This window comes from Vanessa tameamea, chromosome Z, assembly GCF_037043105.1.
Source record: "Vanessa tameamea isolate UH-Manoa-2023 chromosome Z, ilVanTame1 primary haplotype, whole genome shotgun sequence".
Taxonomy (NCBI): domain Eukaryota; kingdom Metazoa; phylum Arthropoda; class Insecta; order Lepidoptera; family Nymphalidae; genus Vanessa; species Vanessa tameamea.
The window spans coordinates 8,236,687-8,252,230 of record NC_087341.1 but is presented as its reverse complement, the minus strand read 5'-3'; the positions used below and the strand labels follow the sequence as shown (position 1 = coordinate 8,252,230).

The 15,544-nt window shown below is 30.9% G+C and overlaps 3 protein-coding genes and 1 long non-coding RNA gene across 8 annotated transcripts in view; 3 read left to right on the top strand and 1 right to left on the bottom strand.

The window, feature by feature from the left end:
- Positions 1-6,931, top strand: part of Glut1 (Glucose transporter 1) — a 43,768-nt gene extending 36,837 nt beyond the window's left edge. For 2 of the 5 annotated variants that reach the window (XM_026640747.2, XM_026640786.2), the window contains 5 exons: positions 584-742; positions 1,221-1,433; positions 3,016-3,240; positions 3,528-3,667; positions 4,821-6,931. In XM_026640747.2, coding sequence (XP_026496532.1) covers positions 584-742; positions 1,221-1,433; positions 3,016-3,240; positions 3,528-3,667; positions 4,821-5,043 — 960 coding nt within the window. In that variant the 3' untranslated portion in view covers positions 5,044-6,931. Of the gene's footprint in view, positions 1-583; positions 743-1,220; positions 1,434-3,015; positions 3,241-3,527; positions 3,668-4,301; positions 4,418-4,820 lie in introns of all 5 variants that reach the window. The other 3 variants (XM_026640779.2, XM_026640764.2, XM_026640771.2) reach the window with 3 other exon arrangements.
- A 1,552-nt stretch (positions 6,932-8,483) lies between these two features.
- Positions 8,484-10,013, bottom strand: LOC113400756 (biogenesis of lysosome-related organelles complex 1 subunit 2). The gene is made up of 4 exons (XM_026640407.2): positions 9,806-10,013; positions 9,586-9,716; positions 9,203-9,314; positions 8,484-8,861 (listed from the first exon to the last, which is right to left on the bottom strand). The coding sequence occupies exons 1-4, from the start codon at positions 9,852-9,854 to the stop codon at positions 8,722-8,724; spliced, it is 432 nt and encodes a 143-aa protein (XP_026496192.1). The 5' UTR covers positions 9,855-10,013; the 3' UTR covers positions 8,484-8,721.
- A 1,090-nt stretch (positions 10,014-11,103) lies between these two features.
- LOC113401123 (tubulin alpha-1 chain-like) lies at positions 11,104-12,659 on the top strand. The gene has a single exon (XM_026640868.2). It carries the CDS (start codon positions 11,187-11,189, stop codon positions 12,537-12,539), a length of 1,353 nt encoding a protein of 450 aa, XP_026496653.1. The 5' UTR covers positions 11,104-11,186; the 3' UTR covers positions 12,540-12,659.
- A 1,819-nt stretch (positions 12,660-14,478) lies between these two features.
- LOC113401162 (uncharacterized) lies at positions 14,479-15,136 on the top strand. Its single transcript, XR_003369119.2, has 3 exons — positions 14,479-14,532; positions 14,764-14,889; positions 15,090-15,136. It is a non-coding gene; the product is annotated as an uncharacterized LOC113401162 (long non-coding RNA).
- The last annotated feature ends 408 nt before the right edge of the window (positions 15,137-15,544 follow it).

Genomic DNA, 15,544 nt, shown 5'->3' with positions numbered 1-15,544 from the left:
GAAAATTCAAAACATTAAACATTTTCAAACAATCTGAAATAAATTTTAAAATAGTCTTGCATTGCATTGATGTCAGGTTTTCTAACGACTGAATTAACGTAACTTTTTCCGATTGTTCAATTGTGCATAAATCTCTTACAGTGCTTTCCACTCAATTTGTTTGAAATTACCGTGTTTGTAACTGCAACTTTACAATGTCACATTGTTTAAATCAATTATATAAAACTTATGTATCGAAAACGAATTTAAAAAACTTTACACGTTTATTTTTTGTTTAGCTTTATTTATTGTTTTGACCTTCTTTGTATAAGTTTGGGTATTTTATAAAATGAGGTATTTGCTTAAGAAAGTAAAATAAAAAAATGAAATCTTATGAGAAGTTTAAGAGTAAAGTACAAATGTTAACTCGTCAATAAGTTTTAATCAATGCTTTTAAATTTATTTCGCTAATCGAAATAAAACATATCTTTTGATATCAATAGTTTGAATTAGCAGCAACTGCATTGTATTGACCATATCGAACGCGAAGTAGCGTTGCAGTCCCTTTATTATAACTAGGTACTAAATATAAAATAATAAAAAGGTGGAAGAAGATATAGAAGAGATGAGAGCCGAAGAAAGAGCGCAACAAGCTGAAGCTTCCATATCTATGCGGGAACTCCTTTGCTCACCGACACTGCGTGCACCGTTACTCATCGGCGTTGTCATGCAGCTCTCCCAACAGCTAAGCGGAATTAATGCGGTACAAATATATTTGATTATGAAAGTAAAATATTATAGTGAAACATTTTTTTTTATGAATTTGTTCGGTAGTTGCAATTTTGGTTCGTTACGTACTAATGTGCGTAAATAAATAAATGAAAAAGTAAAAGTAAAGTTTTGTTACCAATGATTGAGCAGCAAAAAAAATGCTTTAAAATCATTGATTAGCTATTAAAAATATTTATTCTGTTTGAAATGGTTGGGTGGATAGTGAACGTAATCGTGGATTAAACCCCGGAATAGCTGCACTAAGTTTTACATAATTAAATTTTGCTTATAAATAATTCACCTCGTGCTCGGCGGTGAAGAAAAACATCGTAAGAAACTGGACCTGCATGTGTTAGACGAAATTCTACTTAGTAGAATAAGCTCCAAGCCTTTTCTCAAATGTGGAATCCTTGCTGTGGTTTTATTTGAAATGTTTTGTTAATTCGCTTTAATGTATTAATTTTTTTTAGGTATTCTACTATTCAACATCGCTTTTCACTTCATCTGGTTTAACTGAGGAGTCAGCTAAGTTTGCAACTATGGGAATCGGCGCAATCATGGTGGGCATGACCCTAGTCTCTTTGCCGCTAATGGACCGCACTGGACGACGAACTCTTCATCTGTACGGCCTCGGTGGAATGTTCATTTTCTCCATTTTCATCACGATCTCTTTCCTCATAAAGGTGTGTCTTATACAACATTGTAAGTAATTACCTCCGGGTTAATAGGCACCGGATTAATGGAAAGCTGGCCTATAATCTACAAAAGTTGGAAACATTCAATCTATTTTTCGAAAATTATTTACCAAATCCGAAAATGATAAACGATTTAAACCAAAACATCATATATTATTGCAATTTAAAATTATGATCTTTTTAGCTTGTAATGTATTAGTTTCTAAAAGATAAAAAATGGTGCTCAATAAAACATGCAACCAAATTTATAATATTATTAATATTACGAATATCCTGACCTAAATTACGTTTAAATTCGTAATAATTATCTTAAATCTATATTTTCTAATAATTAGCGTTTAAGATTTATTTAGATATTGTGATGAGATGAGTCAAAAAAATCCTCACAATATTTAACTATTTCATTTTTAAGTGTTTATTGTTACTGTGTCATGAATGGTTGGTATTATCTTCTTTATTACAATTAAAGCCGTAATTTGCCTTACCTGTCTTTAGAATACTTCAAGTAAGTTAGCAGTAAAAATGACTTAATTTACTTTTATTAAACTCAACACGTAGAATGTATTGTGAACTTAATTTAAACTTAGTTACCTATTGGAAATTATTTGGACGTTTGCAATAGAAAATAATATTAACCATAGCAAGTTGTCCTCATGAGTATTCAAATAAAATCTATTCTGATCTAATTCCACTAAATTATAAATATAATAAGTTTAATATTCAGAATAATAATTACTAAAAAAAACTTATGAGGTCAAAATCTGCACTGATTTAGCTTAGGCACGCTTTATCATCGCTTGAATTTTAAAACTGTCATTTTTTTTTACCGAGTTTTTTTATTGATCTCAGCTACGTTTATAATTATTTCATTTCATTCAAACTCATCAACAATATAAGAACTTGAATGTTCTTATTCTATTTCACTATGATCATTAAAAAACATAGCATTATTTTGATTATGTCCCAACGTACACACAATAACCTACATCGGTATTATGTTTTCATACATCCAAACTTTCACTAGCCAGTTTTTTTTTGCTTTCGCTTAGAGCTAGCTGTCCTCCCCAAAATTCGACTTTCCTGTCTCCGTACCCGGACTCTCGGTAGGAAAGAAATTAAATAAAGTGAAATAAATTTTCAAATATAAATGTTAGGAACATCACTCACTAAGCACCCTACACGATTTTTTATTCACTACACGAGACAAGCCATTATTTTGAAAAAATCACGAAGAGCGCACGCGTTAATTGAAGCGAGATTTTCCACACAACACTGCTCAAAAGCAGAAGGCACATCACTTAAGCATACGCAATACAGCCGATGAAATGAAAATAATAAATCGATTCACCTTGCTATAACAGCACTATGTAGATGACAGTTAAGAGAACATCTAAAAGGAACTTATTACTCTTTTAGCATTATACTCTTTTATATTATAGACGCCGCCTTAAACTGTAAAGACTTACGACAGACATACACCGAACGAAAAGTGTGTGATGGCATTTATGTTTGTGATTTATTTCTAATCCGGTCGGTCACGGGAAAGAGCATCATTGCTATCCCCTGATAGGAGTTTTTTGGCTATGTACAGGAAATGATTGACTGGATGAGTTACTTGTCGGTGGTGTCTACGCTGAGCTTCGTGGTATTCTTTGCTGTGGGACCTGGCTCTATTCCTTGGCTGATAACTGCAGAACTCTTCTCTCAAGGCCCGCGACCAAGTGCAATGGCGATCGCTGTCTTAGTTAATTGGCTCGCGAATTTCGTTGTCGGAATTGGCTTTCCTAGTATGAAGGTAGATATTTAATTACTATAAATCGTTTAAAAAATTAAAAGAACATCTAAATTGTAACCAAGGAACCCGGTTTAATTCAGAATATTCATATGCTTAATTTGTACAGCGGTAAAGGTAAATTTTGTGAGAAAATCTACTTTTGGATAAATTATAAATTATTTAACATTAAAAAACTGCCATTGGAGGACGTTCGTGTTCCATGCTCTCTTCATCCGAAAAGCGGAGGCCTTTGCCCAACCGTGAGGCATTTGCAATCTTTTACTTATTAATTTTTTATTACTTTTCAGGCTCTATTGGAAAACTATACATTCCTGCCTTTTAGCGTATTCCTTGCAATTTTTTGGATATTTACGTACAAAAAAGTTCCTGAAACGAAAAATAAGACCTTTGAGGAAATTTTGGCTCTATTTCGAAACTCGAATGGCAGGTGAGAATTAAATAATAAACCATTTATTTTATTTTATTCTTTCAATTTACACACTTTACACTCTGAACAATAAAGTGTTGAGTACTTTTTAGTTCAAGTACATTTTTTTAGTAGGCACTTATCACTAACTAATCATAGCCATACCCACGCTCTGCACTTAATATTCTTCAACAATAATGAATTACTTTTTTAAATTACAGAAATTATAATTAATTGTGACCAATTAAGCCACAAGTGTTTAAATTTTAAAATAATGCTCATTTAAAATATATTATAAGCCATAATTTATTTCTGCCAATTTAATTATTTGATTTCTTACCGTAAAATTAACGGCTTGATTAATTAATTATTTAATCGGCAAAAACAATTATTCATTAAATAAACATAAGCAAACCAACTTGATCATTACTTCTATTCTGTATTGTATTCAAAACTAAAAATAGGTCTTAAAAGACTTTTTAATTTATATAAAATACATCATAATTTGTACGTGGTATACTTATACTGAAATATTTAAATAATATATGAAAGATGTAACAAGCGATTGAAGTAAAGTGAATGGTGGATTGAAGGAAGTAGCTTATGAAAAACGTGTGCTGTGTGTGTGTGCGTGATGCTCAATATGTGTGTCCAGGGACAATTTCCGCGACAGCCGGCTCTATGGAAGCATGATGAATTGCGTGAACGCTCTGGAACAGCAATTGCCTCCGCCACCACCGCCCGCTCCCGTTGACGAGAAACATGATTCACGTAAGACGCTTAAAAACTCGCTTATGTACCTCATATCGTCACTTTTTATTATATATATTTTGCCTTGCTCACAATCAGAACGCTCGGCGGGCGTTACTTCACAACACAACTTTGAACACCTGTCCATTTTTCATTTTGTCGATTACAGTCAGCAAATTACAAAGCACTGTAAATCGATACTATCATGTAAAATATTTTACTATCAAATTTGTCAAAGAAAATAGTCGTTGATAACTAATAATTTGCAAAGCAAAAATATCTAAATACATGATTTTTTAGTTAAAAAGACTATCAGTAAAGCGCAAGAATAAATATAAACTATCAAATGTGATAATCATAAATTCCATATTTTGAAATGCGTAAGCTTGTCACTTGATGAATGAAGCTGTAACTGTGTTTGCAGTGTCGGAGGTGTCGTCGGTCGCGGGCGAGGCGGGACGGCCACCACCACCACTGCCACCGCCGCGCTTCCCGACAACCGGCAACGTCTGACAATGGGAGACCGCTGCGCGTGCGCCACTAGTCGCGCCCATCAAGGCCGCCGCCAACTTCTTGTTTCATGGACTCAAGCGTCAAGCCGCAGGCCGCGCCTCTATCACTACCACACAACAAATGTTCTAAATTGATGTGATTAGATTATTAACGAAATTAGTATATAAGTCACGGCGTAAATTAATATATAGTTCTTTAGTCTGTCATTTTATGACATAATTTATGAAATGCATATTTAGATATATAAAGTGCCATCAGTTTCAAGTACCCATTTTAATTAGTTTTTCATAAAGTTTTACTTAAAATAATGAATATTCAACAAATTGACGATTGGAAAACTTCGAGTAGGGCTTAATTGAAGTCTTTTGAAAATTATACCCACAAATACTAGCTTCGGATATTAATAAAGTTAAATTATAAGTATGTGACGGTGAAGTTAATAAATTTATTACATAAAAGATATTAGTAGATTCTATTGAATATTTACTAGAGAGCAATGTTGAGACACTACGAGCACCCGTGGAGTGTCTGGGCCTTTGAATGGGTGCGTAGGTACTCGATAAGTTCAAAGTACGGTCATAATATTATACTTAATGCCAAGTAAAATTCTATTATTCTAAAATGGGTAACTTTATGCTTAAGACAATGATAATTGTCATTGAAATGTATAAAATACGACGTGATGTATTGTTGATTTTTATACATAGGTAATTATATTATTTTACGAATGTTTTTATTCTCCTTTTACTCATAATTATTATTGTTATACCTAATGATAAATTAACGTCATATCTGAAATGACCCATATATTATAATATGATATTATAATTAAAACATAAATTTTATTATTATGATTGGAGTAACAGTTTTATTGCAGTTGCGGGAATTGATTATATGTATAAAATATTGTAATTTATTTAGAGCAAAGAGAATTTACTTAGAGACACGATTCGCAACACTTGATTAAGTCGTAGTTATTTTATGTTTTCAAATTTAGATATTTAATTTATAGTGATAAGAGATAATAAATGCATAATACCATTTTAATTGATGAAAGATAGATTATGGTAAGTTATACAATTTGTGAAGACTTTTAAGAATGTAAAGCTTTTAAACTTATACGCCCTAGAAGATAAACAAAACGTTTTCATTAATTATAAGTTAGGGTTCAGTAGTTACTACAGGGTTGTAGTCAATCTGTTCGTCCGTACATCTGATAACTGCTCAATTCAATATTTAAGACTAAAAGGATCCGTAGCCTATCGTTATCGGAGAAGGTAGCACGGCCTAATAATTATGTGTGACTGTAGACGAGCGTCGTAACGACGACTGATGGTTCAATTTTGAGTTATATCAATGTAGTTATCTAAGACAATCTTTTACTTATCAAAAGGTTGAATATGAACTATTCTTTTACGAAATGCTCTTTACTTTAATATCTTTATATTTTTAAGCACAATCTTAGCACAAAGTTATAATAATTAAAAATAAAACCATATAAGAGTCTTAAATCAAAATTCATTTTATACATTAGTTAGCATATTAATAATAATGACACAAAGCAATAATCGTCCTTATACATGTGATAAAAAATCAATAATATTTTACTATATACCGATAATAACTATGGGAATGTCAAAATTCTAAAGTAACAAAGCCGAAACACATTCCCAACAAACCCTCGCGCACTTCAATTGTTATATTACGTAAAATAATAGTAAAATCGGTAGACTTTTCCGGTCTAAACGTATTCGATTTATTTTTAAGCTTTTTATCATCGGTCGCGTATCGATGCTGGATGAACGGATGGACAGATTTGTTATTTGTTGGGAGAAAAAATCCCATTCGCTAGTGAAAGAAATCCTAAAAACCTTCTAAAGCACTATCCACAGTATATGCCACAATTATCTGAAATGCCTTTAAGTTTCCATATGCGGAGATTTCTCCGTACTTGTACAAAAGGAACTTGTAAAATTTTATTGGAATTAATACTTGTTATAAAAACGTAAAAAAAACACAAAAGAGTTTTTTATTTTAATAAATCCCAATTGCCATTTTTTTAATAATAATAATCAGTGTGTATTTATAATTACGATATTTAATATGAAGATCAAAGTAGCTGGTTCAACTTTACACATTTCTATAGTTTATCCGAGATAATTTACCTAATGGGAATCGTAAACTGTTCTGTTATAACGGTAACAGCAATAATACAAAATTGGTACTAAGTAGATATTAATTATTAATGATGTTAATATTATTATTATAGATTTAAATACAACGGCTTTTTTTTCGAATTACAAACGCTTAAACATTACCTATCTACTTTGGAAATAAACCTTATCGAGCAATGTTTTTTCTATAGTATCACAAAATGATTAAATTGTGGTAGCCATATGCACAATTTTCATTAGCAAATGCCAAACCATACACACTATTTTTCAATTTTAATGGTTTATTAATCATTGCAGAGCACCTTCTATTTGCTAACTCCTTGCCAGGAACATAATTGCGTCTATTATATCAAGACATTTGGTCAATAAGGTCTAAAACTTCTACATTTAGGAGTACATCAGTATTTACACACTTAACATTTGGGTTTATATTGTTTATAACACTAACTCATTACAAATTTCTACTGCCAAACAGCAATAAGTAGTATTTTCGTGTTTCGACTTCCGATTGGAAGAATGTGTAAGTCAGCCAACAAGGAACATAACATCTTGGTTCCCAAGGGCGGTCGCGCATTGTCAATATAAGAAACGGTTAATATTTTTTACGCCTATGGGTGGTAGTGAGCACTTATCATTAGATGCCCATTAGCCCAAGCGCTTATCTATAATATAGAAATGTAGTCTTTTTAATAATATAATAATAAGTTATTGACACTAAATCTGTACTATTTCTGAGAGCAGTTTCACATCGCAAGTCTTTTATACAAGGAGGATATATGCACCAAGAATAGATTCTTATGCCCCCCCATACTTACTGCCTAACAGAATGGGGTGGTTAAACGAATTAAAACGAATAACACAGTTCTGATTATGTGTATCAACTTATGTCCGCACGCACTTATAATGTTGAATTATGTTATTCTAAAGATAATTATTTAGTTTTTAATTAAAAAGTTTGAGCTGGCACTTTCAGTTTGTCATAACTTCAGATCACAATCTCTCACACAAACAAGCGTAAATTCTAAAAATTTAGAATTTATCATATATGTAAATCAACCGATAAATGGATTGAAAGCTAATTTTAAGAAGTAGTGATGGTTTAATTTATATTTATATTATTGTGGTGCAATAAAAGAGTAATAGTTTTATCAAATTTGAAAACAGAGGCTATTATTTAATATAAAGATTTTGAAACTAATGACCACCATAGCAAGACAACATTTTTACAATGCTCACAAGAAATACTAGTCTGGTCAACCAAAAAAATGCTTGAGTAACATAATATCTCATCCTATATACTAACATAATCTCATAGAAAAGAACCGTGTTTTTCAATTAACTGGGCATCTTCCAAGATATATTTATTTAAATGGAAAGAATCAATTTAAATTAAAGTAGACTTTGGTGTGAAAAAGTATATTTTTATTGGACTTACATAGTTTTGGTCTATTTAACTTTTGAATTAAATTTAAAACACAAAAATGATAATTGACACTATACTATTTCGCTTATTTCCAATACATACATATTTAATAAAGATATTAGCTATACAATAATGTAGTTATTTTTCTCATAATTAAATTTAAAGCAAAAATCAATTAATTATTTATAAATTTAGTAGAATAATTAATTCAAAGTTTATTTTTCTTCAAGTTCCTTAAATCGAGCCTTCAGTTGCTTTGTATAGCTGTCCAAACGATATGCATTTGCTTCAAATTGTGATACTTGTGCATCAATCTGGTCTATTTGAAGAAGCAATGGCTTTATCTGGGAATTATCTAAAATGCAACAAAATTTGTATAACAATCCTTAAGAAAAATAACTTCAGTTAGTAATGTAATTAAATGTTAGAAAAAATATTTGCAAATTAAAATAGTCATTTTAAATCATATTTATCAACCTTAAAGTAGGAATAAGAAAGGATTTTATTTAGTTGTATTGCTTTGTCCGGTCATTGTAAACAGTGTTAGGGTTGGAGTAAGCAACAAAACTCAATATGACTTCTGTGATCTTAAAACCTTTAGTTGTTATAGTTATAACATTAATTTTAAAAGGTTTCTTTAATTCATATAACTGGAACCAAAATTTAGATTACATATGAATTTTGATTAATACTCACACATTTCATTATATTCATTCAAAGTCTTGCTTAAATTGATTGTCAAATTCTTAAGATCTGCATATTTAGTGATAGCCAATCTGTTGATCTCTTCTAATAGGTTGTAATGATCCTGAATTTTACAAGATATTAGTTAGTATTAAAACCCCTATAAAAGTTAATGCTTAATATTGTAAACATTATAAGCATACATATATAATATTATAAAGGTAAGCTGGTGAACAAATGGGCACCTACTGAAAAGTGCTCATAACCCCCTATAGACATTGGCGCTGTCAAAAATATGAACCATTCTTTATATTGCCAATGCGCAGCCGTCCTTGATAACTAAGATGTTATGTCTCTTGAGCTTGTACTTATACCGAATAACTAATATAACCTACCTGTCCAGCAGCCATTTCTCCTTGTAAATAATCATTAGTCTTTTTGAACAGTTGTGTTGCTAAGCGGCTTATTACGGGATCATGAGGATCTAACATTTCAAAGCTTGAACAACTAGGAGACATAAAAAGCTCTGAAATTTATAGAGTTCATGGTTATAGTACCAGGAATTACTTTAATGCTTTTAATAACTTACACATTCATAACACATAATATAAAAACCTTTATTTTGCCCATCTTTTGCCCATTTTGCTACATCTTCTTCAGACATCTTTATATTATAAATCACTCCTGTTATGCTGTTTGAAGAATTTTAAATAATAACAATTTGGAAATTATGATAAGATGAGAAATACAATGCTTTAATATTACAAGATTTTTAAGATTTAATTTAAAACAAACACCATTTACGTTAACACGTAACATAAAATTTACAGTTATGTGTTAATTTTAATAGTAAATAATGCAAAAACCTTTATGAAACTTATGATTACAATTTACTTTAAGACAGTGTTGCATTGATAAATGATATCGACAAATTGACAAATGTCTTATTGTCTTTGCCTTATGTCTATATACCTCAAAACCTATAGCCGGTGTTACCAACTCGAACTTTGTCAACCAATGCTCCTTTGAAAGGTGGGTAGATCTACCACCTACATTTTTTAAGGTTTTAAAATAAGTATGAGTTATTTAAATTTAATTTTGTTGTTCAAATTTGTTCAATCAGCGTTGAGCAGTTCCCTTGTTGGAAACAAATACCCTGAATTCCGTAGCTGTTTTATGGTAAAGCTCATAGGGAACTATCACAATTGAATGAGAATGAAATATTTTTACAAAATTTTATATCTATACTGTTAACTCAAAATCAGGTAGGCTTACCATAAAAATGTATTTTCATCGTGTGATAAGTGTGGATAAATCCTCAAAGCATACATACAACCAATTATTTTATGGGGAATTCCGATTAATAATGATGAATCATACGTTTCCGATGCTAGGAATTAAAACGGCAATTGCTGAATCTACAAATACTTCTTTATAAAATAGCCTCAGAATAATTTCAACATTTAGAGTTAATAAATTTAAATTAAAAACAAATGCGTCTCAAAAAGGCTATTTCCACATATAATTTATGAGATTTATGAAAAAGTGTTTTAGCTCTCCTGCAAATTGTTCTTAAGCTGCGTTATTTTTGGAGTATATCTAACCAATAAAAGAGTTTTATTTTTTAGGCGTAAGAAATGAATACGGAGTTGTGGGTGAAATGTTAGAGAAAAATAATTTTCAAGAGAACAAGAGCTTATACAAAAAATAGCTGAACTTACCAACTTTGTAATTGCAATATTTTATATGTGATATTAGCCGAATGTATAATATATTTAATATAGGTAGCTTATCGTAAAAACTATTTCGAAAAACAAAACAGCCAGGTACCTATACAATTTAAAAAATATATATAAATTTTAAATTTAGATACTTTGAGGATTTGTAACAATTATATTTTTTAGTTTGAGAGGATATTCTGCAATTGTAAGTTATTTGGGAAAATATTAAGATTTTTTTATAAGACAAAGAATAGTTAAAATAACTTAAAAGCAAAATGCGTGAATGCATTTCGATACATGGAGGACAAGCAGGAGTACAAATTGGTAACGCATGCTGGGAATTATATTGCTTGGAGCATGGAATTCAACCCGACGGTCAAATGCCATCTGATAAAACCGTTGGTGGTGGTGATGATTCCTTTAACACATTTTTTAGTGAAACCGGTGCAGGTAAACACGTACCAAGGGCTGTTTTCATAGATTTAGAACCGACAGTCGTAGATGAAGTCCGTACTGGTACATATAGGCAGCTATTCCATCCCGAACAGCTTATCACGGGAAAAGAGGATGCTGCTAATAATTACGCCAGAGGCCATTACACGATAGGAAAGGAAATAGTGGATCTCGTATTAGACAGAGTGCGTAAATTAGCTGACCAATGTACAGGATTGCAGGGATTCTTAATATTTCATTCCTTCGGCGGTGGTACCGGCTCAGGTTTTGCTTCACTGTTAATGGAGCGTTTATCGGTAGATTACGGCAAAAAATCTAAATTGGAATTTGCTATATATCCAGCACCACAAATTTCTACTGCAGTAGTAGAACCTTATAATTCCATTCTTACGACTCATACTACCTTGGAGCATTCGGATGCTGCTTTTATGGTAGATAATGAAGCTATTTATGATATTTGTAGAAGAAATTTAGATATAGAAAGACCTACTTATACGAATTTGAATCGACTTATAGGGCAGATAGTGTCGTCTATAACAGCTTCTTTAAGATTTGACGGCGCTTTAAATGTCGACCTTACAGAGTTTCAAACTAACTTAGTACCATATCCACGTATCCATTTTCCTTTAGTGACTTACGCTCCTGTAATATCCGCTGAAAAGGCTTACCACGAACAACTATCAGTTGCAGAAATTACTAACGCTTGTTTCGAACCTGCTAATCAAATGGTAAAGTGTGATCCTCGACATGGTAAATATATGGCTTGTTGTATGTTATATCGTGGCGATGTGGTTCCTAAAGACGTAAATGCAGCTATAGGCACCATTAAAACAAAACGAACAATCCAGTTTGTTGATTGGTGCCCAACAGGCTTTAAAGTTGGCATTAATTACCAACCACCGACTGTCGTTCCTGGTGGAGACTTGGCTAAAGTACAACGTGCAGTTTGCATGCTCTCAAACACTACTGCAATAGCAGAGGCATGGTCACGCTTAAACCATAAATTTGATTTAATGTATGCAAAACGTGCCTTCGTTCATTGGTATGTAGGTGAAGGAATGGAAGAAGGAGAGTTCTCAGAAGCTCGCGAAGACTTGGCTGCATTGGAAAAGGATTACGAAGAGGTTGGTATGGATTCAGGAGAAGGAGAAGGTGAAGGTGGCGAAGAGTATTAAATTAAAACTTTAGTTTTTTTTGTTACATCGCGATAAGACCGAAAATGTTTTGCTGTCGTAGCTGCAATAATTACACTTATGTTTTTTTTAAATTGGTTTCTTAAAAATTTACAAGTGATATTTCTAGTTTTATTTTCCTAACTTTTTAGTTTTTACGTATAACAGTTTTTCTGCTAATGTTTTTTATAATATGTATAATAATTGCAAATTTAACGTGATTTTACATTATTAATGTCCCTAATAAGTAAATTCGAGCCAAACATATTTCATAGCAAACAAAATTTTACTTAGTATATTCGGATTTTTCAATATGATTAAAATGGCTGGACACTAACAAGAATAGAACACCATTTAAAGGTGCCCGAAATAACCTACTTGAACAAAGGATTTGATTAGTTGATAGGTCTGACTAGCCTAGAACTGTTGTACATTTAGCAAAAATTACGATAAATGTCCAAATAGGACAAAAATATCTAACTAAAATTAAATTATTTTTTAAATATGTATTTTACATATTATTATATGTCCCTAATGATTACTTATGTAAGAATAACAACAACTTTAGAATAATGTACTGATATCCGTTGTGAGGAAAATAATGGTTTCATTGTTAATAATGATATTTCATTATTTTGAATTCTTTTGTAACATAAAGCCATTTTCGTATTAGTCAACAAAAAAAAAAACAATTGTTTCTAAAATGATAACTAAATATTTATATATATTTTCTAAGAGATTCAGATAACGTTAATATAAAAAGTATACGAGGGAACTACTATGGAATGAATGTATGGAATCACTGTTTACGAGTAAATTTATTTAAATAATACAAATTTAAATAAATTTTGTATAATATTCAAAAATTAAAATTTTCTTAAGAGTCGGTCTTTACCGTAAAAAAATAAAAAGATATATTGCAAAGTATAATTATTATAGAGTAAAAGCGAATGGCAATAAGGACTCGGTAGGATTCAGGTACTCTCGTAAGTTCACGACATTACTGCTTTACTATTATTGTCATTTACTAAGGTAAACTCTGAAGAAAGTTAACACATTACTATAATAAAGAAGATCAGAATTATCGATTTTTGACCACCTAAATCATCACTTTTACCATAATATGTGCATCGTTAATATCGAGTGGGATTTTCTTATATGGCAGCACTACTTTTATTTCACGAAACAAAAATTTTCAATACCTATAAAAACAGTACAATAAACTTTCATCATAATAATATTATGTACTTCGCTTACCGATAGTGTGCTATGACGAAATTATTAATCTATACAAAACATTTTTGAAAAACCAAATAATATGTAGTGTTGAAAAAATAATATTGTAATGATTACATAATGTGGAAAACAATTACAATTATTTTTAGTTTCAATCCTTCTAAATATAAAAACCTACTTTCTTGGCATAAAGTATTAATTTAAAAAATATATTTACAGAATACAAGTTGCTTAGAATAATGCCGCACAATTTATAAAAAAAGTGGTAACACCTGTTTCTCGTTTCTTCGCTTGAACTTGATAGCAATTCGCAGCAGGGGCATGCAACTCTAATATATAATTAGAAAAAAAAGTATTGTATAGAAACTAGCGCCATCTCTTTGTCAATGCCCCTAAACTTACTTAAATTTAAAACTGTTGTTGTTTATGCGCCCGCTAGATGACATTAGCATAGTAGTAATCATTAAGATCTAAAAATATTTTAATTATTTTTTTAATAGGGTTTATTATTTAGTACATGTTTCAGATGACGAAATTATTTTATTTCGAAAATGCTTCTGTTTGTTGTCATATAAAAAATGTAATAATTTCCTGGTGCTGGTAGCATTTTAAATAATCAAAATTTGTAACGACTTTAACCAAACGGCAAAAGTTTAAAATTGTTTGAATCGTTCTCTTTGCATCGCGCTAACTTTTATTTGACTTGTGAAAATGCCATCAAACTTCCGATTCAAGTGTCATTTTGGTTGTAAAAACGATGGTGAGTAATTTAAAAGTACATTAGTTTATGTTGGGTAAAATACTGGCCCAGTTCCTACCACTGGTTTCATTTGATGAACTTCATAGTACATTTGAGGATACGTAAACCTTCGGACAAAATCAAATATCTTTTATCTATATATATCTTTCGCAGGTCCATTGCATCGATTTCCTAAACCACAATACCCACATCCAGAAAAATTTAATGTATGGAAATCTGTCCTCGCTGAAGATATTCAAGACAAAGGAGACATTTACATTTATAACCAAATTCGAATATGCTATCGCCACTTTGAAGAATGTTATTGTTCACAAAGCTACAGACTCACAGCTAATGCAGTTCCAACACTAAATATTGGTAAGTTTTTATGTTGTATTTTTTGTATAAGATAATATTATTATTTGGCTTACTTATTAATAAACTTGGACTAAAGTATTATTAAGTTTACCTTTAGTATTATAAAAGTATTAACCAATTTAGTATTACTAATACAGTATTCCATGATGGTATTTCACTTGATTAGTCTTGCAAGCTAATTTTACTATTTATACTTTCAGGTTCATCTCAGCTGCAACCCATGGAAACTGATGCTATTGAACATGTGCTTAATTTTTTATAGATTGTAATTGCAACTTTAATGTAATATCTTGTGAAAAGCATAAAGGCTCATTAATTGATTATATTAGTAATCTAGCAATAAATATAATAATTCACAGTTGGTGTAAAAATGTAAATAGAATTATGTATAGATGGAAAAATAACTACCTTTGACCAGACTGATCCAATTAAAGTTCAAGAATTTGATTATTTTAAAACTCACAAACACAAGAAAACAATAATTAATAATTTAGTTTTGAATGCTCAAAAAAACAAAATGTGTAGCTTTTACCCTACCCAATGTTAGAAGGCAAAATTATAATATATCTTTAAACGGTGGCCATCTTGACGTAGCCGATACTATGGTGTTTTTGGGAATAGAATTGGATTCCGGACTTCAGTGGAGTCCTCATTT

Bases quoted from the DNA above. Each gene is read 5' to 3' on its own strand.
- LOC113400756 (XM_026640407.2), bottom strand. From the start codon at position 9,854: ATGTCTGAAGAAGATGTAGCAAAATGGGCAAAAGATGGGCAAAATAAA. The intron at 9,315-9,585 runs GTAGGTTATATT...TGTAAAATTCAG, and splicing joins GAGAAATGGCTGCTGGACAG to GATCATTACAACCTATTAGA. The intron at 8,862-9,202 runs GTGAGTATTAAT...GTTGCATTTTAG, and splicing joins GAATGAATATAATGAAATGT to ATAATTCCCAGATAAAGCCA.
- LOC113401123 (XM_026640868.2), top strand. From the start codon at position 11,187: ATGCGTGAATGCATTTCGATACATGGAGGACAAGCAGGAGTACAAATT.